The sequence below is a fragment of the Piliocolobus tephrosceles genome, chromosome 21 (genome assembly GCF_002776525.5).
Source record: "Piliocolobus tephrosceles isolate RC106 chromosome 21, ASM277652v3, whole genome shotgun sequence".
Taxonomy (NCBI): Eukaryota; Metazoa; Chordata; class Mammalia; order Primates; family Cercopithecidae; genus Piliocolobus; species Piliocolobus tephrosceles.
Window position 1 is genome coordinate 1,772,912 of NC_045454.1, and position 23,242 is coordinate 1,796,153.

The following is a 23,242-nucleotide window of genomic DNA, read 5'->3' on the forward strand; positions in this document are numbered from 1 at the left end:
AAAAAAAGCCGGGTGCCTAAAATTGCACCCTGCTCAACAGGACCCTCTTAACCCCATTCCCTGCTGTGGTCACCTCCTCAGCACAGACACGATTATCTAACACATCATACATTTTGCCTATTGACCTTGTTGATCATCTGTTTCATCCACCAGCATGGAAGCCTCACAGGACAGTCCTTTTTGCTGATTTAGGTCACTGCCATGTTCTTACCAACAGGAACAGTGCCAGGCTGAGATCTGGCACTCATTAAAGATTTGTGGACTTAAAGTGTTGAATGGGGGACTTGGAAATATCACAGGAGCCAAAAGGCTCCTGTGTGCACTTTATTTTATTTTACTTTTGTTAGAGACAGGGCCTCGCTCTGTTGCTCAGGCTGGAGTGCAGTGGTGCAAACATAGCTCACTGCAGCCTCGAACTCACTGGCTCAAGCCTCAGCCTCCCAAGTAGCTGGGACTACAGGCACATGCCACCACACCCAGTTAATTAAAAAAAAAAAAAAATTGTAGGGATGGGGTCTCGCCGTGTTGCCCAGGCTGATCTTCCCACCTTGGTCTCCCAAAGTATTGGGATTACAAGCATGAGCCACCTTGCCCAGTCCTGGGTGTGCTTTATAGAGGATTTGAGAATTAAATGGGTGTCTAACACTTTTGGTTACATAGAGGGATCTATGGTTTATGTGGAAAGCTAATGGGGGCAGGTGGGTCACTCACAGGCAGAGCACAGGCTTGTGGACATGCTACAGTGGGGATGTATGGGCTATACTGGGGCCCACATGAAGGTATAAAGTAGCCTACGATGGGCACAGAGAATATATGAGTGTCTAAAAACATACACAGGGACCTCAGGGGCTTCTGGAAGCTTCTCTGTAGAAGTAAAGAGAATCCTAAATCACTCTGGGCTGTGGGTAGATATGCAGCCTTGACACTGGTGGGGACACAGACTTACCCTCACCCTGGATGGGTGGGCTTAGGGGGCTGGGGAAACCGACATGAGTTTGGCGTCAGCAACTCCAAGAATTATTTCCCTTCTCTGTCTCTGTCTCCCTCGATATGTCCGCAGTTCTCCCCAGCACATGTCCCTCCACCTGTGTGTACCCCTGGCCCCTTCCTGCAGCTCCACCTGCGCCCCCTGTCCCCCACCTCTGTGGCTGGCCTTCCCCTCTCTGTCTCTCCGAATCTCTGAGTCTCTCCATCCCTCTGTCGGCTTCCAGCAGTTCTCTCTCCTTCTCCCTGTCTGTTTTCCCGGCTTGCCATACCTTCCTTCTCTTCTGTCCCTGCCCACCTCTGCCCTCCCTCCCTCTCTGCCTCAGCCTGTCTCTGGTGGTCTCCATCCCTCTTGCGTCTCTGCCTGTCTCCGGTCTCTGTGTCAGCCAGGATCTTTCTTTGTGCATCTCCATCTCTGCCCCATCTGTTGGGTCCTCTCTCTCTCTCTCCATCCTTCCCTCCATCCTCTCTCCTGCATCCTCCCACCTCCTCTCCATCCCTCCAGCTGAAGGCCCGCCCCCTGCCCCCCCCGCGCTCCCCCTCCCCCCTCCGAAAGGGTTAACTTTGGGGAAGGGCCCGGAGTCCCCGGATGGTGATGTCAGCGTGCCGGAGAGAAAGGACGAGGTGGCGGGGGGAGGCGGAGAGGAGGAGGAGGCGGAGGAGAGAGGGCGCGTGGGGGGGCGGGGGGGACCTCGGCCTGCAGCATCCGCCGGCCCGCACCTCAGACCCCCCCGGCGGGGGGAGGCGCAGGAAGCGGGGGGCCGGCCAGAAACGGGCTGGGGAGGGGGGGCCCCGCAGCCCCCCCGGGCCATGCTGACTCCCGGGGCCTGACCCCCCCGGGCCAGCCCCCCCTCCCCCAGCTCCGCGGCCCGCCGACTGGGGGGGGCCAGCCCAGCCCCCTGGGGACCCCCGGAGAGGTGGGGGGCAGCCGGGGGGGCCGGGACGGAGCGGTCGCCGGCCCCCACCGGAGAGACGGGGCGACCGGCCGCAGGGGGGGCGGCCGGGGGACCGGTCGGGCCGGGACCAAGGGCACCATGTCGTCCGGGGCCAAGGAGGGAGGCGGGGGCTCTCCCGCCTACCACCTCCCCCACCCCCACCCACACCCACCGCAGCACGCCCAATATGTGGGCCCCTATCGGCTGGAGAAGACGCTGGGCAAAGGACAGACAGGTGAGTCCAGCAGAAGGGGACACCTGGGGCGGGGGCAGGGTGGAGGTGGCGGCAGAGGCGGGACTCAGGGTACTCAAATGGCAGGGGCTGGCTCCCCAGACCCCTGGGCCCCTCATAGAGAAGGGACTTGGGATTCAGACTCCTGGGTCCCAGGATGGAGGGGGTGGGGGCGCAGACTCTGAGGTCCTGGAAGAGAGGGACTGGGGGCCTGGACTCCTGGGTCTGCGGGAGGAGGGGCTGGGGGCCTGGACTCCTGGGTCTGAGGGAGGAGGACCTGGGGGCCTGGACTCCTGGGTCTGAGGGAGGAGGGTGGTCGGAACCTTGAGTGTTGGGACAGGGAGTTTGGGGCCCTAATGCTCCAGCCCCCATAGGGGCAGAGGCCGGAGGGGCTCCAGGGCCAGGGAGGGGATGGAGGCGGCCTGCGGAGTGGAGCCAGGCTGGGAGCTGAGGTTCTTGCTGCAGTACAGCTGCAGACTGGGGTGGAGTGCATCCGTCCTGGGAAGCCTCTTCCCTCCCGACCGTCCTCTGGCCTCCTGCTCTCCAGGCAGCGAGTTGGGGTGACAGGGACTGTAGGGCCTAGGACATTCTCCCCTTCTCTGGCATGCTGGCTCAGAGTGGCAAACAGGATGGAGGGTGGGAAGGTGGGCTGCAGCAGGCGCGTCTCCCGGAGCGGCTGTGGAAAGGGCGTTCATCCTCTGCTGTTGCTAAACGCTGGCCACCGGCCGCGGCCTCCTTCCTGCCGGATGGATGGTGGGTGGAGGTGACATGGGAGCTGAACGCCCAGGGTCTCTATGAAGCTCAGGGCCAGAGCCAGCAGGAGTGGGGACTGGGCTGTGACTGACAGCTGAGACCCTGGGGAAAAGGAGAAGGTCAAAGCCCCAGGTCCTGAGTGGTGAGAGTGTGAAGGTGCTGCTGACCTGAATTCCTGAGTTACAGGAGAAGAAGGGTCAGACCTGGACTGGGTCTGAGGGAGGAGGGGCTGGGCCTAGAGTGCGGGGTCTGAAGGAGGAGGGGCTGGGGGTCTGGAGTGCTGGGTCTGAGGGAGGAGGGGCTGGGGGGCTGGGGGGGTGGGGCTGGGGGGGGGGGGGGCGGGGGGCTGGACTCCTGGGTCTGAGGGAGGATGGACTGGGGTCTGGATTGCTGGGTCTGAGGGAGGATGGACTGGGGTCTGGAGTGCTGGGTCTGAGGGAGGAGGGACTGGGGTCTGGATTGCTGGGTCTGAGGGAGGAGGGGCTGGGGGTCTGGACGCCTGGGCCTGTAGCTTTAGGGGCTAGTCAGGGCTGGGTCTTTGGCTTTGGGGGCTCAGGTCCTGGAGTGGAGAGTCCTGAGGAGAGGTGTGGGCCAGGAGACAGGACATACCCTTGGTGTCTGTGTGCTGCCTTCACGGCTGCCATGAAGAGAAGACACAGGGAGGCAGTTGAGGCTGGGGGTTCGGGAGGAGGTAGAGGGTGGTCTGGGGAGGGGGCAGATGTGAGATTATATTCTTTGGGAGTCATAGGGTCTTCAAAAGACTGAAAAACAGAGAATACAAGGAAGCGATGGGGAGAGAGAAAGTCACGGGGGGTTTGGAGGAGACAGACTCGGGGACACACGGTGAGGAAAGAATGCGTGACAGGCGGGCTCCCCAGGACGGAGAGGGTGAGGGCCGGGGGTGGCTGGCAGAGGAGAGGGGCACCTGGCTGGATGGACAGTCAGGAGGAACGGACTGGCGGGAGGGAGGGGAAGGGTGGTTTTGTGGGAGTGTGGGCTGTCGACCCCAGGAGTTCAGGTCCGATGTGTTCAGGCCATTGTTAAACAGCCAGGCCGGGAGGAAGGAGCAAACTGGGTGGCCAAGGGAGGACATAGGTGCTGGGGACGAAGGTGACCCAGCGGAACACCCCACATTTTCACCCTGCTCCCCCAGGGCTGGTTAAACTCGGAGTCCACTGCATCACGGGTCAGAAGGTCGCCATCAAGATCGTGAACCGGGAGAAGCTGTCGGAGTCGGTGCTGATGAAGGTGTGTACACCTGCTACAGCGTGTCTGCGGGGGAGCCTATGGGGCTGAGGGCAGGCAGGGGGCCTTGCTGACCTCTGTTCCTGTGTCTGCACCCCTCTTGACCCTCAGGTGGAGCGGGAGATCGCCATCCTGAAGCTCATCGAACACCCACATGTCCTCAAACTCCACGACGTCTACGAGAACAAGAAATATTTGTAGGTATTTATAGACACCCAGCCCTACCCCATCCTCCCTCTCCAGGTTACCAGGGTGGGACTTCTCCAGAAACAGGGCCTAGGGGGACCGGGGGGACCTGGAGCTCTCCAGGCTGGACTACTGAAGGCCCAGTCCCTTGCCTGTGGCACAGGGAAGCTCCCAGCCACCGTTCTCACGCTGTGTTGGGCATGAGGCGAAGGGCAACCATCCTCTTACTGTGTCCCCAGCGCCAGCTCCTTGGCCCGCGGCACTACATGAAATGCCCTCTGCTAGATAAGCAGGGTGCCCTCGACCAGACCCAATTTGTTATGGGCAGATGCCTCCTGTTTGTAAGGCAGGGGGCCTAGCAAAGCCCAAAGGATCTTCCCAAACCCCCACTCTGGAGCACCGGAGAGCCCCCCTCCTCCCCCGGCATAACTGCGGGTGCCGTGGCAGGACACCCCAACAATGGGCCGCCTTAGGAGTTCTGAGTCAGTATCTCAAAGTCAATTACCCGCCAGGAAGGATGGGGGTGGGGGTCCAGCTGTCCAGACTCCAGAGAATGGGCCTCTTTGTCCAAACTCTGGTGACCCAAAGGACAGCTGGACTGGGAAGCCGGAGAGGGGACAGCCCTCGTGCCCCCCCACCCGCACCCAGTCCCCAGGATGAACTGACATCAGGTCATCAGTGCTGGTGCAGGTTTCACACACAGGAAGCTGTCCGCCTGGCGCTCACGGAGCTTGCTCTCAGGCTTCCCCAGGTGTGGTGGTAGGAAGGGGCTATTGTCCGCAGCAGCGGGCGCACTCTCGCTCCCACTCCACTCTTGGCGTAGGGAGGCAGGGCCATGGGAGTTGATGCTTCGGGCGGGAATCTAGCCGTCTAAGAGCTCATAGAAATTGAGCTTTTGGGGCCAGGCACGGTGGCTCAAGCCTGTGATCCCAACACTTTGGGAAGCCAAGATGGGCAGATTGCTTGAAGAGTTCGAGACCAGCCTGAGCAATATCGCAGAACCCTGTCTCTACAAAAAATACAAAAATGAGCCAGGCGTGGTGGTGTGTACGTGTAGCCCCAGCTGAGGTGGGGCTGAGGTGGCAGGATTGCCTGATCCCGGTAGGTCGAGGCTGGAGTGAGCCGTTTTTGTGCCCCTGCACTCCAGCACAGAGTGAGACCCTGTCTCAAAAAAAAAAAAAAAAAAAAAAAAAAAAAAATTTGAGCTTTTGTTTCCAGAAGCTGATGGGAATTAGTTTTAACCTCCCAGAGCCTGATGGGATTTGGAGTCTAGAATCCAAATGGTTGATGGAGGCTGGGCGCAGTGGCTTACGCCTGTAATCCAGCACTTTCGGAGGCCGAGGCCAGTGGATCACGAGGTCAGGAGTTCAAGACCAACCTGGCCAAGATGGTGAAACCCCGTCTCTGCTAAAAATACAATAAAATTAGCCGGGCATGGTGGCAGGCACCTGTAATCTTAGCTACTTGGGAGGCTGAGGCAAAGAATTGCTTGAACCTGGGAGGTGGAGGTTGCAATGAGCTGAGATTGTGCCACTGCCCTCCAGCGTGGGTGACAGAGCGAGACTCCATCTCAAAAAAAAAAAAAAAAAACTATAAAAGTCGGGAGTTCGAGACCAGCCTGGCCAACACGGCAAAACCCCGTCTCTACTAAAAATACAAAAATTAACTGAGTGTGGTGGCATACACCTGTAGTCCTAGCTACTTGGGAAGCTGAAGTGGGAGAATTGCTTGAACCTGGGAGGCAGAGGCTGCTGTGAGCCAAGATCGTGCCACTGCATTTCAGCACGGGCAACAGAGCAACACTCTTATCTCAAAAAAAAAAAAAAAAAAAAAAAAACAAACAAAAAACAAACTCCAAACAACAACAACAACAACAACAAAAACCTAATAGTTGATGGAAACTGGAACCCCGTGTCCCAGAGGCTTATGGGAAGTGGGTTTTTGGTTTTTTGGTTGTTTCGTTTTTTTGAGACAGAGTTTTGCTCTTGTCGCTCAGGCTGGAGTGCAATGGCTCGATCTCGGCTCACCAGAACCTCCACCTCCTGGGTTCAAGTGATTCTACTGCCTCAGCCTCCTGAGCAGCTGGGATTACAGGCATGCGCCACCACACCTGGCTAATTTTGTATTTTTAGTAGAGACAGGGTTTTTCCATGTTGGTCAGGCTGGTCTGGAACTCTTGACCTCAAGTGATCCGCCCACTTCGGCCTCCCAAAGTGCTGGGATTACAGGCATGAGCCATCACGTCCGGCCAGAAGTGGGGGTTTTTAACTTCTAGGCGCTGATGGGAGTTGTCGTCTGTTGCCTCACAGAAGCTGGCTCGGACTGGTGCACCCTGCAATCGTCAATACCTGAAAATGAATTCAAATTTGAGTTTCCTCATCCCAGAGGGAATTAGAGGCTTGGCTTTCTAGGGGCTAATAGGAGTGGGGGTATCTTCACTTCCCAGGGTCCTGTAAGAATTGGGGTCTTTGTCCTTCAGGTGCTGATAGAACTGCCTTATCTCCTGAAACCATTAGGAGTCAAAGTGTTGATTCCTCTCCGAAGCTGACATGGGAGGCTCTGCTGCCCAGGGCTAATGGGACTTGAGTTTGGTTTCCTAGAGGCTGGTGGAAACTAGAGTCACTTCCTCCCAGAGCGTGATGGGAATTGGAGTCTCATCCTCCCAGAAACTGATGGGAACTGGTGTCTCTTATTCCCAGGAATTGATGGGAACTGGAGTCTCTCCCTCCCACGAATGGATGGCAACTGGAGTCTCTGCCTCCCAGGGACCCATGGGAATTGGAGTCTCTTTCTCCCAAGGATCATGGGAATTGGAGTTCTCTGCCTCCAGGGGCCAATGGAAGTGGGAGACCAGGCCCTCTGGTCCTCCACATGCCCCTTCCAGCCCTCTGCCCCCTCTGTATCCTTTAGGTACCTGGTTCTGGAGCACGTCTCGGGAGGTGAGCTATTCGACTACCTGGTAAAGAAGGGGAGACTGACGCCCAAGGAGGCCAGGAAGTTCTTCCGCCAGATTGTGTCTGCACTGGACTTCTGCCATAGCTACTCCATCTGGTGAGTGGGCAGCTTGAAGGGGAGGCAGGGCTGAGGGCTGCCCAGCAGTCAGGCCCTTGGGGGCATGTGGAGGGCTGCGCAGAAGCCATGTAGTCGGCCCCCAAACCTTTATCCCATTGAGACATAACTCATATACCAGAAAATTTCTCCTTTTAGAATGTGTAATTCAGTGGTTTTTTATATATTTGCAGTGGTATACATCTGCCACTGTGGAATTTTAGAACATTTTCATCACCCTGCACCCATTAAGTGAGCTATCACTCCCCATTCCCCTCCTGCCCCCAGGTCCTGGCAACCTATTTTCTGTCTATATGGATTTACCTATTCTAGACATTTTATATAAATGGAATCATACAATACATGGCCCTTTTTGTATTGTGTTGTTCTGTTTTGTTTTTGAGATGGAGTTTTGCTCTTGTTGCCCAGCGGGAGTGCCATGGTGTGTTCTTGGCTCACTGCAAACTCTGCCTCCCAGGTTCAATTGATTCTCCTGCCTCAGCCTCCCGAGTAGCTGGGATTACAGGTGCATGCCACTGCACCCAGCTACGTTTGTATTTTTTTAGTAGAGTCGGGGTTTCACCATGTTGGCCAGGCTGGTCTCGAACTCCTGACCTCAGGTGATCCACCCGCCTTGGCCTCCCAAAGTACTAGGATTACAGGCATGAGCCACTGTGCCCTGCCTCTTTGCCCATCTTTAATTCAGTTATTTTTTAAAATTTGATTTAGTCTTTTTATTATGGATTTGTAACCATTTTTTATTATAGGAACAAGAGATTACTCTAGGAATAACTCATAAAAATTATTCTGTATGATGACAACGAGAACAAGGAGGAAAATTTAACAAAGAAAAAAAGGAGTTGTTTATTCTAGATGCAAGTCTTTAATCAGTATACATTTTTAAACGATTTTTCTCCAAGTCTGTGCCATGTTTTTACATTTTTATGACAGTCTTGCGAAAAGCAAAAGATTTTTCATTTTGATAAACTTCAGTTTGTTGATTTTTTTTATTTTACACCTCATGCTTTTTCTGTCCTATTTAAGAAATCTTTGCCTAGCTGGGCACGGTGGCTCACACCTGTAATCCCAGCACTTTGGGAGGCCGAGGCGGGCAGATCACGAGGTCAGGAGAGCAAGACCATCCTGGCTAACACAGTGAACCCCTGTCTCTACTAAAAATACAAAAAATTACCTGGGCATGGTGGTGCATGCCTATAGTCCCAGCTACTTGGGAGGCTGAGGCAGGAAAATGGTGTGAACCTGGGAGGTGGAGCTTGCAGTGAGCCAAGATCACACCATTGCACCATTGCACCATTGCACTCCAGCCTGGGTGACACAGTGAGACTCCATCTCAAAAAAAAAAAAAAAAAAAGAAAGAAAGAAAGAAATGTCACTAAGGTTTTCTTGTATGTTTTCTAGAAGTTGTATAGTTTTAGCTCTTGCATTTAGGTCTGGGATCCATTTCAAGTTAATTTTTGTATATGGTGTGAAGTAAGGGTTGTGTAAGGGTTGTTTATTTATTTTTAGTTTAGTTTAGTTATTGAGACGGGGTCTTGCTATGTTGCCCAAGCTTGTCTCAAACTCCTGGGCTCAAGGCGTGAGCCACTGCGCCTGGCCCGTATGTCCACTTTTAAACAGTTTTTTTTTTTTTGGCTGGGCACGGGGGCACATGCTTGTAATCCCAGCACTTTGGGAGGCCAAGGCTGGCAGATCACTTGAGCTCATGAGTTCGAGACCAGCCTGGGCAACAAAGTGAGATCCCTATCTCTCCAAAAAATAAAAATAATTAGCTGGGTGTGGTGGCGTGTGCCTGTGGTCCCAGCTACTTGGGAAGGTGTGGTAGGAGGATAGGAGGATTGCTTGAGTCCAGGAGGTTGAGGCTGCAGTGAGGCAACAGAGTGAGACCCTGTCTCAAAAAAAAAAAAAGTTACTATTTTTTTCATTGAATTGACTTTAGCCTCCAAATAAGATATTAAATGTGCAATGTTTTTATAACCGTTAAGGTACAAAATGAATGCCTTCATCTTTGAGCCTCCTTCATTTGCATGTCTCTCCCACTAAGATGTGTTTTGGAGATGGGGTGGGGATCAGGGTAGAGGGACTCAGACTTGGGGTAAAGCTTGTTGATAAAAAGGCCACCTATTTCAATTTTCAGGTTTTGTCTTTTTTTATTTTTTGAGACGGAGTCTCGCTGTCACCCAGGCTGGAGTGCAGTGGCGCCATCTCAGCTCACTGCAACCTCCACCTCCCAGGTTCAAGCGATTCTCCTGCCTCAACCTCCTGAGTACCTGGGATTACAGGCACGTGCCACCACGCCTGGCTATTTTTTTGTATTTTTAGTAGAGATGGGGGTTTCACCATGTTGGCCAGGCTGGTCTCGAACTCCTGACCTCAAGTGATCCACCCACCTCGGCCTCCTGAAGTACTGGGATTACAGGCATGAGCCACAGCACTTGACCCTGTTTAAATTTTCGACACCTTCCTGTTGACAAGATTGTCAAAACCCTGATATTGAAACCCAGGCCTCTAGGGGGAGATATTCAACATATTTAATAAGTATGACCCAGTTGGCTGGGCAGGTGGCTCAAGCCTGTAATCCCAGCACTTTGGGAGGCTGAGGAGGGCGGATCACGAGGTCAGGAGATTGAGACCATCCTGGCTAACACAGTGAAACCCCGTCTCTACTAAAAAAAAAATACAACAACAAAAAATTAGCCGGGCGAGGTGGCGGGCACCTGTAGTCCCAGCTACTCGGGAGGCTGAGGCAAGAGAATGGCGTGAACCCGGGAGGCGGAGCTTGCAGTGAGCTGAGATGGAGCCACTGCACTCCAGCCTGGGCAGCAGCGCAAGACTCCCTCTAAAAGAAAAAAAAAATATGACCCAGTTAATGGCCAGGCCAAATGGAAGAATCCGACACTCCCTCTCTCCCCAGACATCAACCCTTAAACCTTGAGGGGTTTGGTTCAGGGGTGGGAAGGTCCCAAGACAGGGACCAAGAATTTTATGAACCAGCTCCGGCTGGGCGCAGTGGCTCAAGCCTGTAATCCCAGCACTTTGGGAGGCCGAGGTGGGTGGATCACGAGGTCAGGAGATCAAGACTATCCTGGCTAACATGGTGAAACCCCATCTCTACTAAAAATACAAAAAACTAGCCGGGCATGGTGGTGGGCGCCTGTAGTCCCGGCTACTTGGGAGGCTGAGGCAGGAGAATGGCGGGAACCCGGGAGGCGGAGCTTGCAGTGAGCTGAGATCCGGCCACTGCACTCCAGCCTGGGCGACAGAGTGAGACTCCGTCTCAAAAAAAAAAAAAAAAAAAAGAACCAGCTCCATATCAGCTTTACCTCAAAATATCTCACTTTGTACTTATTCAAATACTTATGGATGAACTAACAAGGTCTGGGATCTCCTACAAACTAATTTGGGTTGGGGAGGAGTACGTGAGGGACGGAGATGAGATGAGATTGGCCCTAAGCTGATCATGGATGAAGCTGGGAGACGGGTAAGTGAGGCTTCCTCTTACTTTCTCTCCAGTTTTGGGCACGTTTGTGATTGTCTGTTATAAAAAGTTTCCAGGCCAGCTGCGGCAGTAGCTCACGCCTGTAATCCCAGCACTTTGGGAGGCCAAGGCACGTGAATGACCTGAGGTCAAGAGTTCAAGACCAGCCTGGCCAACATGGTGAAACCCCATCTCTACTAAAAATACAAAAATTAGCCAGGCGTGATGGCAGGCACCTGTAATCCCAGCTACTCGGGGGGCTGAGGCAGGAGAATGGTTTGAGCTCAGGAGACGGAAGTTGCAGTGAGCCGAGATCGTGCCACTGCACTCCAGCCTGGTGGACAAAGTGAGACTCTGTCTCAAAAAAAAAAGAAAAAAAAAAAGTTTCCAAAGCCGGACACGGTGATGCATGCCTGTGGTTCCAGCTACTCGAGAGGCTGAGGCCAGAGGATCACTTGAGCTGGGGAGGTCAAGGCTGCAGTGAGCTATGATCGTGCTACTGCACTCCAGGCCGGGCAACAGAAAGGGACCCCATCTCTCAAACTACACTTGATCTTAACCAAACGGCCGAGAAGCGATGCCCATCTCTAAAAATAAAAAATAAAATAGGCCGTGTGCGGTGGCTCATACCTGTAATTCCAGCACTCTGGAGGCCAAGACAGGTGGATCACCTGAGGTCAGGAGTTCAAGACCAGCCTGGCCAACATGGTGAAACTCTGTCTCTACCAAAAATACAAAACTTAGGCCTGGCGCAGTGGCTCATGCCTGTAATCCCAGCACTTCTTGAACCCGGGAGGCAGAGCTTGTGGTGAGCCGAGATTGCGCCATTGCACTCCAGCCTAGGCAACAGACCGAGACTTCGTCTCAAAAACAAACAAACAAAAAATACAAAAATTAGCTGGGTGTGGTGGCACACGCCTGCAATCCCAGCTACAGAGAGGCTGAGACAGGAGAATCACTTGAGCCCAGGATGCGGAGGTTCCAGTGAGCTGAGATCATGCCACTGCACTCCAGCCTGGGTGATAGAATGAGACTCCATCTCAATAAATAAAGAAATAAATAAATAAGGCCAGGCGTTATGACTCACACCTGTAATCCCAGCACTTTGAGAGGCCAAGGTGGGTGGATGACGAGGTCAGGTGTTCGAGACCAGCCTGGCCAACATAATTAAACCCTGTCTCTACTAAAAATAGAAAAATCAGCCGGGCGTGGTGGTGCGACGTGTAGTCCCAGTTACTCAGGAGGCTGAGGCAGGAGAATCGCTTGGACCGAGGGACGGAGGTTGCAGTGAGCCGAAATCGTGCCACTGCACTCCAGTCTGGGCAACAGAGTGAGACTCCATCTCGAAAAATAAATAAATACATAAATAAATACAATTAAAAAAAAACTTTTTAAGACCAAAATAAATGAAGGATAATAAATGGTCTCTCATCCCCTAAAAAACCAAAAAGTCTGCAGAAGCGTTCCATTGTGAGAGCCGGTGAGTGGGGCCTGGGCCTCCTGGGAGGAATAAGAGGCCTGAGCTCCACCTGGCTGTCTCAGCCACAGAGACCTAAAGCCCGAGAACCTGCTTTTGGATGAGAAAAACAACATCCGCATTGCAGACTTCGGCATGGCGTCCCTGCAGGTGGGGGACAGCCTCCTGGAGACCAGCTGCGGGTGAGTGGGGGCCGGGCTCCCGAGGCCCTGGGCAGGGGTTTAGAAGCTGGCTGGAGGCTCACATCAGCTCTCTCCCTCAGGTCCCCCCATTATGCGTGTCCAGAGGTGATTAAGGTGAGTGGGGGGCGGGTGGAGGGGAGAGGGGTGGAGGCGTCAGTGAGGAGCGATGAAGTCACAACTGGCCCTCCCTTCCAGGGGGAAAAGTATGACGGCCGCCGGGCAGACATGTGGAGCTGTGGAGTGATCCTCTTCGCACTGCTGGTGGTAAGGCGCCCTCACCTCTCCTGCCATTTCCAGATCAGTCCCATCTGGTGGGAGCCTAGGACAGGACCTTCCATCCTCACCCGGGGGTCATCTCCTGAACTTATTTATGTATTTTATTTATTTATTCATTTTGAGACAGAGTCTTGCCCTGTCACCCTGGCTGGAGTGCAGTGGCGTGATCTCAGCTCACCGCAACCTCTGCCTCCCAGCTTCAAGCAATTCTCCTGCCTCAGCCTCCTGAGTAGCTGGGAGTACAGGCGCCCACCACCACATCCAGATAATTTTTGAATTTTTAGTAGAGACAGGGTTTCGCCATGTTGGCCAGGCTGGTCTCGAACTCCTGACCTCAGGTGATCCACCCGCCTCTGCCTCCCAAGGTGCTGGGATTACAGGTGTGAGCCACCGTGCCCATCCTATTTATTTATTTATTGAGATGGAGTCTCGCTCTGTCGCCCAGGCTGGAGTGCAGTGGCCGGATCTCAGCTCACTGCAAGCTCCGCCTCCCGGGTTTACGCCATTCTCCTGCCTCAGCCTCCCAAGTAGCTGGGACTACAGGCGCCCGCCACCTCACCTGGCTAGGTTTTTGTATTTTTTAGTAGAGACGGGGTTTCACTGTATTAGCCAGGATGGTCTCAATCTCCTGACCTCGTGATCCGCCCGTCTCGGCCCCTATTTATTTATTTATTTTGAGACAGGATCTTGCTCTGTTGCCCAGTCTGGAGTGCAGTGATGCAGTCTTGGCTTACTGCAACCTCCGCCTCTTGGGTTCAAGCTATTCTTCTGCCTCAGCTTCCCAAGTAGCTGGGACTACAGGCACCCGCCACTACGCCCGGCTAATTTTTGTATCTTTAGTAGAGACAGGGTTTCACCATGTTGGCCAGATTGGTTTCGAACTCCTGGCCTCAAGTTATCCACCCTCCTCAGTCTTCCAGAATGCTGGGATTATAAGCATGAGCCACCCTGCCCGGCAGCTGAATTTATTTTATTTTATTTTATTTTATTTATGTATTTATTTATTTGTTTGTTTGTTTATTTATTTATTTTGAGACAGGGTCTCTCTCTGTCACCCAACCTGGAGTGCAGTGGCACCATCACAGCTCACTGCAGCCTCAGTCTCCCAGGTTCAAGCAATCCTCCCACCTCAGCCTCCCGAGCAGCTGGGATTATAGGCTCTTGCCAACACACCCAGCTAATATTTGCGTTTTTCATAGAGACAGGGTTTCTCTTTGTTTCCCTAGTCAGTCTCAAACTCCTGGGCTCAAGTGATCTGCCCACCTCAGTCTCCCAAAGTGCTGGGATTACATGCGTGAGGCCACCGAGCCCAGCCCATCTCTCGAATATTTCACTGGTAATGGGAAAGATATTACATTAACCTACAGACCAAGATTCTGGAGCTCCCCCACTCTGTGCAGAGCTAACCTTTCATTCATAGAACTGTGGGATAAAAAGATAAAAGAACTATGGGATAGTCTCCAGGAGGAACCCCAGAAAGGAACGAGGCATCCAGGAGCACCTGGAGGGCTTCATACCATGACCGTTTACCAGCTGATTCTAGAGCATTGCGATACTGTGATACCAAGTATAACCAGGCCAGGTGCGGAAGCTCACACCTGTCATCCCAGCACTGCAGGAGGCCGAGCGGGGGCAGATCACCCGGGGCCAGAAGTTTGAGACCAGCTTGGCCAACATGGTAAAACCCCATCTCTACTAAAAGTACAAAAATTAGCCAGGCTTGGTGGTGCATGCCTGTAGTCCCAGCTACTCAGGAGGCTGAGGCAGGAGAATCGCTTGAACTTGGGAGGTGGAGTTTGCAGTGAGTCGAGATCGTGCCACTGCACTCCAGCCTGGGTGACAGAGTGAGACCGTGTCTAAAAAAATGTATGTATAGCTAGATCATAGGCTATCAGCCCTGCTGCTACCATAGGGCCTTTCTGCCCGGGACACTCTGCTACCTACTAGCCTTGTTGCTCACCTAGTTCATATCTAGATTTCTTCAAGCGCTCTGCTCAGTTGTCACATTTCCAGGAAGCTTCCTTGCCCCCGCTCTTCCTCCCCACTCCTGTGAGGTTAGACCCCGCTGTGGTAGGCTCCCTTTCCCTGGCAACGATCCAAGTTGTCGCTGTGCATTTTGTTGCCTATGTCTTTGAGTGGCATCTCCCTTCCTTTCTGTATCATCAGCTCCCGGAGGTCAGGGCCGACGTCTGGGCCGTTTCTCTTTGTGTGTTTTATTTCATTTTGTTGGCTGGCCTTTGCAAACCTCAAGTTGACACATGTGAGACCCCAATAAACACCTGTAGCAAGAATAAATAAGCAATTGGCCGGGCGCAGTGACTCACGCGAGTAATCCCAGCACTTTGGGAGGCCAAGGTGGGAGGATTGCTTGAGCCCAGGAGTTTAAGACCAGCCTGGGCAACATAGCAAGCAAGACCCCATCTCAACAGAAAGTTAAAAAATTAGCCCAGGCATGGCCGGGCGCAGTGGCTCACGCCTGTAATCCCAGCACTTTGGGAGGCCGAGGCGGGAGGATCACGAGGTCAGGAGATCAAGACCATCCTGGCTAACACGGTGAAACCCTGTCTCTACTAAAAATACAAAAAAATTAGCCGGACGTGGTGGCGGGCACCTGTAGTCCCAGCTACTCGGGAGGCTGAGGCAGGAGAATGGCGTGAACCCGGGAAGCAGAGCTTGCAGTGAGCTGAGATCGCGCCACTGCACTCCAGCCTGGGCGACAGAGCAAGACTCCGTCTCAAAAAAAAAAAAAAATTAGCCAGGTGTGGTGGCTCATGCCTGTCATCCCAGTTACTCAGGAGGCCGAGGTGGGAAGATTGCTCGAGCCCTGGAGCTCAAGGCTGTAGTAAGCCATGATCATGCCCCTGAAGTCCAGCCTGGATGACAGAGTGAGACCTCATCTCAAAAATAAAAATAAAAATAAATAAAATAAAAAATAAGTAGAAAAGAAAAAGAATACATAAGTTTTTTGTTTGTTTGTTTGTCTGAGACAAATTCTTGCTCTGTCACTCAGGCTGGAGTGCAGTGGTACCATCTCGGCTCACTGCAACCTCCACCTTCTGGATTCAAGCAATTCTCCTGCCTCAGCCTCCCAAGTAGTGGGGACTACAGGCACCTGCCACCACGCCCGGATAATTTTTGTATTTTTAGTAGACATGGGGTTTCACCATTTTGGCCAGGCTGGTCTCGAACTCGACCTCAGGCGATCTGCCAGCCTCACCTCCCAGAGTGCTGGGATTATAGGTGTGAGCCACTGCGTCCGGCCATAAGTGGTTTTCTTTATGCCAGGCACTATTCTGAGCATGTTATTTCACATAATTATCTCAGCAGTCCCAGAGAGTGGACGTGACTGGCCCACGGGCACGCAGCTAAGTGGCAGGCCTGGGGTTGGTCAGTCCTTGGTCTCTTCACCACCAGGCTACACAGCGGATACTGAGGGCAGTGAGGCCAGCTCCAAGCTGCCTTCCTGGGGCTCACCGCTGCATGGGGAGAGCAGCTGAGGTGCTCTGGAGACCAGCTCAGAACGTTCAGAACTCAGCCCTTCTTCACCTGGTGGCTAAAAGCCCTGTTCCTGAGCCCATCCAGCCGAGTTCCAATCCCTGCTCCCTCTCCCTGAGCAAGCCAGTCACCTTCCCTCAGTGTCCTCATCTGCACCATGGGAATACACATCATACCTGTCATTGTAAGGGTTTTGTTTTCATTTTTATTTTATTTATTTATTTTTTCATTGTGAGATGGAGTTTCGCTCTTGTCTCCCAGGCTGGTGTGCAATAGTGTGATCACAGCTCACTGCAACCTCCGCCTCCCAGGTTCCAGCGATTCTCCTGCCTCAGCCTCCCTAGTAGCTGGGACTACAGGCACCTGCCACCACACCCGGCTAATTTTTTTTGTATTTTTAGTAGAGATGGGGGTTTCTCCATGTTGGCCAAGCTGGTCTCGAACTCCTGACCTCAGGTGATCCACCTGCCTCGGCCTCCCAAAGTGCTGGGATTATAGGCATGAGCCACTGCGCCCGGCCCATTGTGAGGGTTTAAAATTAAATGCTGCACGTGAAGCCCCCAGCACAATGCTTGATGATGATTATTAGTAGTCTTCTCTTATTCTTCTTCTTTTTTTTTTTTTTGAGATGAAGTCTTAGTGTTGCTCTGTAGCCCAGGCTGGAGTGCAATGGCTCAATCTTGTTCGCAGCAACCTCCGCCTCCTGGGTTCAAGTGATTTCTGGCTAGTTTTTGTGTTTTTAGTAGAGATGGGGTTTCGCCATGTTGGCCAGGCTGGTCTTGAACTCCTGACCTCAAGTGATCTGCCCACCTCGGCCTCCCAAAGTGCCAGGATTACAGGCCTGAGCCACCGCGCCTGGTCTAGTAGTTTATTCTTGTTCCAGTAGTTCCTCATCACTTGCAGATTCCATATTTGCAAATTTGCCTACCTGTCAAAATATATCTGTAACCCAAAATCAGTCCTGGAGGTACTTTCACAGTCACTGGCAGACATGTCCAGAGCAGGGGAGACCTGAGCCGCCCACCCAAGGTGCAGGTTCCTGGCTGAGGTCAAAGTGACCCTGTTTCAGCTCTCATCCTGTAAACAATCCCCCTTTTGCCGCCTATTTTGTGTCATGTTTCTCGCATTTTTGTGGTGTTGGTGGTGATTTTGCTGTTTAAAGTGGCCACGAAGCCAAGTGCTTCTGAAGTACCCTCTGGTGTTCCTAAGCACAGGAGGCTGTGATGTCTCTTCTGGAGAAAGCCCCCGTGATGGGCGTGCTCTGTTCAGGAATGATTTGTAGTGCTGCTGGCCATGAGTTCGGCATCAATGACACAGTATATGTGAAAGGTATCTTGGGGCCAGGCGTGGTGGCTCACGCCTGTCATCCCAGCACTTTGGGAGGCTGAGGCGGGCGGATCATGAGGTCAGGAGTTCGAGACCAGCCTGGCCAACACGGTGAAACCGTGTCTCTACTAAAAATACAAAAATTAGCCAAAATTAGCCAGGCATGGTGGCGGGCGCCTGTAGTCCCAGCTACTCAGGAGGCTGAGGCAGGAGAATCTCTTGAACCTGGGAGGCAGAGGTTGCAGTGAGCTGAGATCGTGCCACTGCACTCTGGGCTACAGCGCTAGACTCCGTCTCAAAAAAAAAGAGAAAAGTGTCTTTAAACAGAAACACATACAAACAAGGTTATGTAATGACTGGTTGACAAAAATGTGATGAGAGGATCAAAGGAACCTAACTAACTATAGTTCCTCCAGTAGCCGTGACTCGTTCAGTAGTTGAGAGTTTGCAGTGACTTCATAGAACAGAACTCTGGAGAATAACAGGAATCAATTGTATTGTTGTTACAATTTTTTTTTCTTTTTTTTTTGCGATGGAGCCTTTCTCTGTCACCCAGGCTGGAGTACAGTGGCGCGATCTCGGCTCACTGCAGCTTCCGCCTTCCGGGTTCAAGCGATTCTCCTGCCTCAGCTTCCCAAGCAGCTGGGATTACAGGCGCCCGCCACTTTGCCCAGCTAATTTTTGTATTTTTAGTAGAGATGGGGTTTCCCCATGTTGGCCAGGCTGGTGTCAAACTCCTGATATCAAGTGATCCTCCCCCCTTGACCTCCCAAAGTGCTAGGATTACAGGTGTGAGCCACTGTGCCCAGCCTGTTATTACAACATTTAGTCCATACTGTACCCCTCCTGGCAGGATCATTATGTCCATTTCACAGAGGAGAGGAAACTGAGGCTCCATGCTCCAGCATCAGGCAACCAGAAGTCAAACCCAGGCTCTGTACCCCAAGGTCGGCATTCAGAGGTGCCTTCTCTGTATCTCCCCATTCTCCGTCCACAGGCCTCAGATACCAGGGGCAGCCGGGAGCTTGCAACACCTGGAAAAGCCCTCAAAGGCTCACATTGTCACCTCCCATGAGTCTTTGTCCAGTGGCAGCTCCTCCATGGCGGGTCACCGTGGCTTCCCTCCAACCCTTGCCCTGGCGATGGGAAGCATTCCCTCCCGTCCCGTATGATACGTTCATTTGTTTGTTACCTGTCCCCTCTGGAATGCAACTTCTCTGCTCCTTCCACTGCCTTTGCTGATGACTTGAGCATCCAGTGTGTGTCAGGCAGTGTGCCAGGCCAACTCCAGGAGGGCAGGGATGTGATTTAGTTCCCTGCTTCATTGCTGGTGGCTACATCAGAACGCAGGATGTAGTGGGGTCCCTGGTCAATGCATCACAGCGGCCAGTGTGTAACAGTCCTGACTGTGGGCCCGGCACTGTCATGTGCTGGGTCAGTTCATTCTGCTGCAGTCTGTGAGGTGGGTGCTGTGACAACCCATTGCCATTTTCAGAGCAGTGATTTGCCTGAGGTCATACAGGTATAAGCCCCAGAGCAAGGATTCAAAGCAAGGTAGAGGGCCAGGCGCAGTGGCTCTCACCTATAACCCCAACACTTTGGGAGGTTGAGGCGGGTGGATCACCTGAGGTCAGGAGTTCAAGACCAGCCTGGCCAACGTGACGAAACCCCATCTCTGCCAAAAATACAAAAATTAGGCCGGGTGTGGTGGCTCACGCCTGTAATCCCAGCACTTTGGGAGGCCGAGGCAGGTGGATCACTTGAGGTTGGGCGTTTGAGACCAGCCTGGCCAACATGGTGAAACCCCGACTCTATTAAAAATACAAAAATTAGCCGGGCATGGTGGCCTATGCCTGTAATCCCAGCTACTTGGGAGGTTGAGGCAGGAGGATCACTTGAACCTGGGAGAGGCAGAGGTTGCAGTCAGCCAAGATCACCTCATTGCACACCAGCCTGGGCGACAAGAGCGAAACTCCATCTCAAAAAAGAAAGAAAGAAAAGAAAAGATGTCAGCAGGGCCCCGCTTCCTCTGGAGGCTCTAGGGAAGGATCCTTCCTTGTCTCTTCTAGCTTCTGGTGTCCTTGGCGTTCCTTCAGTTGCAGCTGTTTCACTCCCATCACTGCCTCCATCATCACGTGACTGTTCTGTGTCTGTGTCCTCCTCTCCTCTCCTCTTATAAGGACACCAGTCATTGATTTAGGGCTCAGCCTCATTCAGGTCTCTGCTCCCGTTGCACCTCCTGGGAGAAGCCTCACTCAGTTGCTCGTCATTGTATAGCTATTTGTTTGGAGCTGTGCAAGGGCAGAGGCCTGTTGTGTTCACTGCTGGATCCCTGACCCAAAACGGATGCTCACCTTTTGTTGAATGAGTGACAACCCCTTCGAAACTGCTGTGGGGGGAAAGCTGTCTAAAAGGAACAACCTCCGCGCTGCAATTCTAGCCTCGTAAGTGGGGCTCCAAGCTGCTCCTTGCCAAGTGTCTGTTCTGCCACGGACGAGCTAGGGGCCTTGGGCAAATTGCTGAGCCTCTCTGTGCCTCAGTTTCCCTGCCCGTAAGGTGGAGATCCCCGTAGTTCCCCACCTCCAGTGCTTGTGGTGAGGGTGAAATGTGCTAATGCGGGGTCCTGATTATCTCTTGCTCAGGGGGCTCTGCCCTTTGATGACGACAACCTCCGCCAGCTGCTGGAGAAGGTGAAACGGGGCGTCTTCCACATGCCCCACTTCATTCCTCCAGACTGCCAGAGCCTCCTGAGGGGAATGATCGAAGTGGAGCCCGAAAAAAGGCTCAGTGTGAGTTGTGGGGGCACTGGCGGAGGGGGGAACAGTGGCCGATGAAGAGAGAACCCCTAGAAAAGTCATCGGGATGACTTTTCATCCCCCTGCGGGAAACCCAGCTTGGGTTTCCGGAACCTGCCCATCAGCCCCCAGGGTGACTGGGATCGCCAGCTGAGCCGCAACCCAACGTCCAGCAAAGTGCCGCTCCAAACTGGGGAGGGGGCTACGCAAGACTGGAGCGGGGCGTCCCAGGCAGCGGGAGGGCGCAGGAGTAAAACCAACAGGATGCCACTGCGCATGCGGCAAAGTAATACGGCCGGTCCGGGGTACACGGAGACTGCGCGTGCGCGGGGCGATGCACTCAGTCGCCACTAGAGGGCGACGTCATATGTCATCCTGCCCCCAGTGGGGTGGGCGGGGTGATGATCAGGGACCCCAAAACCGCCCCAATCAACTTTCTTTGCGCGCCTCCATGTGCGTGCGACCTCACTTCTGCTTCTCTACGACTCACCACCCTCACAGCTGGAGCAAATTCAGAAACATCCTTGGTACCTGTGAGTATGGGGTAACTGGGCTCTTGGGTCTCTGGCGGAAGTAGGGGTAGGGACCAAAGCAGTAGAGGCAGCCGGGAGGGGTGGGATGCCAGGGTTCCTGAGTGGCAAGGGGCTAGGGACTCGGACTTATGGGTCCTGGGGGAAGAAGCCACAGCTGGAGAAGGAGTCGAGAGGTCAGAGGGAGGAGGGGCTAAGCTCGGGTCCAGGACTCCCGGGTTTGAAGGAAAAAGGGACTGGGGGCCTGGACTCCTGGATCCGAGGGAGGAGGGGCTGGGGGTCTGGACTCCTGGATCTGAGAGGGGGGCTCTCGATTCCTGGGTATGAGAGAGAAGGGGCCGGGGCCTGGACTCAGATTTCGGGGTCCGGAACCCTTGAGTCTAGATCGAAGAATGCTGAATGTCAGAAGCCTGGTTCCCAATGTTGTTTCTCCACTTCCCCAGTGGCGGGAAACACGAGCCAGACCCGTGCCTGGAGCCAGCCCCCGGCCGTCGGGTAGCCATGCGGAGCCTGCCATCCAATGGAGAGCTAGATCCCGACGTCCTAGAGAGCATGGCGTCCCTGGGCTGCTTCAGGGACCGCGAGAGGCTGCATCGCGAGCTGCGCAGTGAGGAGTAAGACCCCGAGACCCCTGCACCCGTGTAGCCACGGGGGACGAGCTGCAGCAGCGCCCTGCGCACATGCAGAGCGCTGGGCAAGGCACGCTGGCCTCTCGTGGGGCGTGGTTTGAAGCTCCCGCCTAGGAGTGATGGAACCAGCTGGAAAACGACCCAGAAACACGCTGAGAAAGTATTAATAGATGCTGCCACATAGTACTTACATAGACATAGTACTTACAAATAGTACATGCCTGGATGTGAGGCGTTACAGTGTTATTATAATTGAGCGAAACACAGCTGAGATGTACCCTAAACCAGAGAAACTGGCCATACTGACACCTAGAAAAAGGAAACCATGGGCAGAAAGACAGGGAGCAAAGGAGACCTTCTCTGAGCATTGATTTCAGACCTCAGCCCTCTCTACCTCTTTCCACCTTTCCCACCCCCTGCCTTAGGGAGAACCAAGAAAAGATGATATATTATCTGCTTTTGGATCGGAAGGAGCGGTATCCCAGCTGTGAGGACCAGGACCTGCCTCCCCGGAATGATGTTGGTGAGAAGGCAGGGCTGGGGGACCAGACACCTGGGTCTCAAGAAGGGGAGAGGCTGGGTACCGGGACCCCAGATTCCCAAGGAAAGAAGGGGCTGCAGGCTCTCAGCTTCCAGGTTTAGACTGCTTGACTTGCTGTTTGACGTTTATCAAAACCCGTGTCCACTCTAGGCCTATTTCACCACCTGTGCAGTTTCCAAGGCAGTTGTAAGTGTGCACAGCTGGGTGAAACCATCTCTTGATGGGGTTGAAACTGTTGTCCCTCAGACCCACCCCGGAAGCGTGTGGATTCCCCCATGCTGAGCCGTCACGGGAAGCGGCGGCCAGAGCGGAAGTCCATGGAAGTCCTGAGCATCACCGATGCTGGGGGTGGTGGCTCCCCTGTACCCACCCGACGGGCCTTGGAGATGGCCCAGCACAGCCAGAGGTGGGAGCCCCTGTCCCTCCCGGAGGATCCACAATCCCTGGGTCTTGGAGTTGAAGATTCTAACCCCAGCTCTACCTCAAATGTGCTGTGTCCTTGGGACAGTTCACCTCCCCTCTCTGATCCTCATTTCCTCACCTGGAAGGATTGTAGAATCTGTGGTTTTTGAAACCCTCCCATCTGATTTTTTTTTTTAATCTATCCTGGAAACAGATCCCGTAGCGTCAGTGGAGCCTCCACGGGTCTGTCCTCCAGCCCTCTAAGCAGCCCAAGGGTAAGGCCAGGTCCCCAGTGGGATTTAAGAAGGAGAAAGGGGTGGAGACATGGAGCAAAGATTGCGTAGCAGAAACTACAATTCCTGTGCAGTCTTGAGACTTGCTTCCTTGTCCCTGGAGGGCCAAAGACCCAAGGCCTCCAAAGTACTTTGGTCCATTGGCCATTTCTGCCTCCTTAGGATTGCATGCCTGAAGGGATTTTACAGAAGTTAGTTGAGTGCCTGCTCTGTACTAGTCTCTGCACGGGCTGGGTTTTCAGCCCACAGCATGATAGAAAGTCTTTGTCATCCTTGCATTGGTGCTTGGGAAGGAGGATAGTTGGACTACAAGTTCCAGCATGCACCGGGCCAGCCTCCCTGAGAGTGTGAGAGAGAGAGAGAGAGAGAGAGTGTGTGTGTGTGTGTGTGTGTGTGTGTGTGTGTGTGTGTGTGTGT

The 23,242-nt window shown here is 53.5% G+C and overlaps 1 protein-coding gene across 1 annotated transcript in view; it reads left to right on the forward strand.

The window, feature by feature from the left end:
• The first annotated feature begins 1,571 nt into the window (after positions 1 to 1,571).
• BRSK1 (BR serine/threonine kinase 1) overlaps positions 1,572 to 23,242 on the forward strand; it is a 31,239-nt gene continuing 9,568 nt past the window's right edge. Inside the window, exons 1-13 of the mRNA XM_023184388.2 lie at positions 1,572 to 2,154; positions 4,058 to 4,152; positions 4,261 to 4,346; positions 7,246 to 7,386; positions 12,422 to 12,538; positions 12,619 to 12,652; positions 12,734 to 12,802; positions 20,278 to 20,424; positions 20,932 to 20,963; positions 21,404 to 21,574; positions 22,015 to 22,112; positions 22,377 to 22,536; positions 22,747 to 22,807. Of these exons, the coding sequence (XP_023040156.1) occupies positions 2,019 to 2,154; positions 4,058 to 4,152; positions 4,261 to 4,346; positions 7,246 to 7,386; positions 12,422 to 12,538; positions 12,619 to 12,652; positions 12,734 to 12,802; positions 20,278 to 20,424; positions 20,932 to 20,963; positions 21,404 to 21,574; positions 22,015 to 22,112; positions 22,377 to 22,536; positions 22,747 to 22,807 (1,347 nt within the window). The 5' untranslated portion in view covers positions 1,572 to 2,018. The remainder of the gene's footprint in view (positions 2,155 to 4,057; positions 4,153 to 4,260; positions 4,347 to 7,245; positions 7,387 to 12,421; positions 12,539 to 12,618; positions 12,653 to 12,733; positions 12,803 to 20,277; positions 20,425 to 20,931; positions 20,964 to 21,403; positions 21,575 to 22,014; positions 22,113 to 22,376; positions 22,537 to 22,746; positions 22,808 to 23,242) is intronic.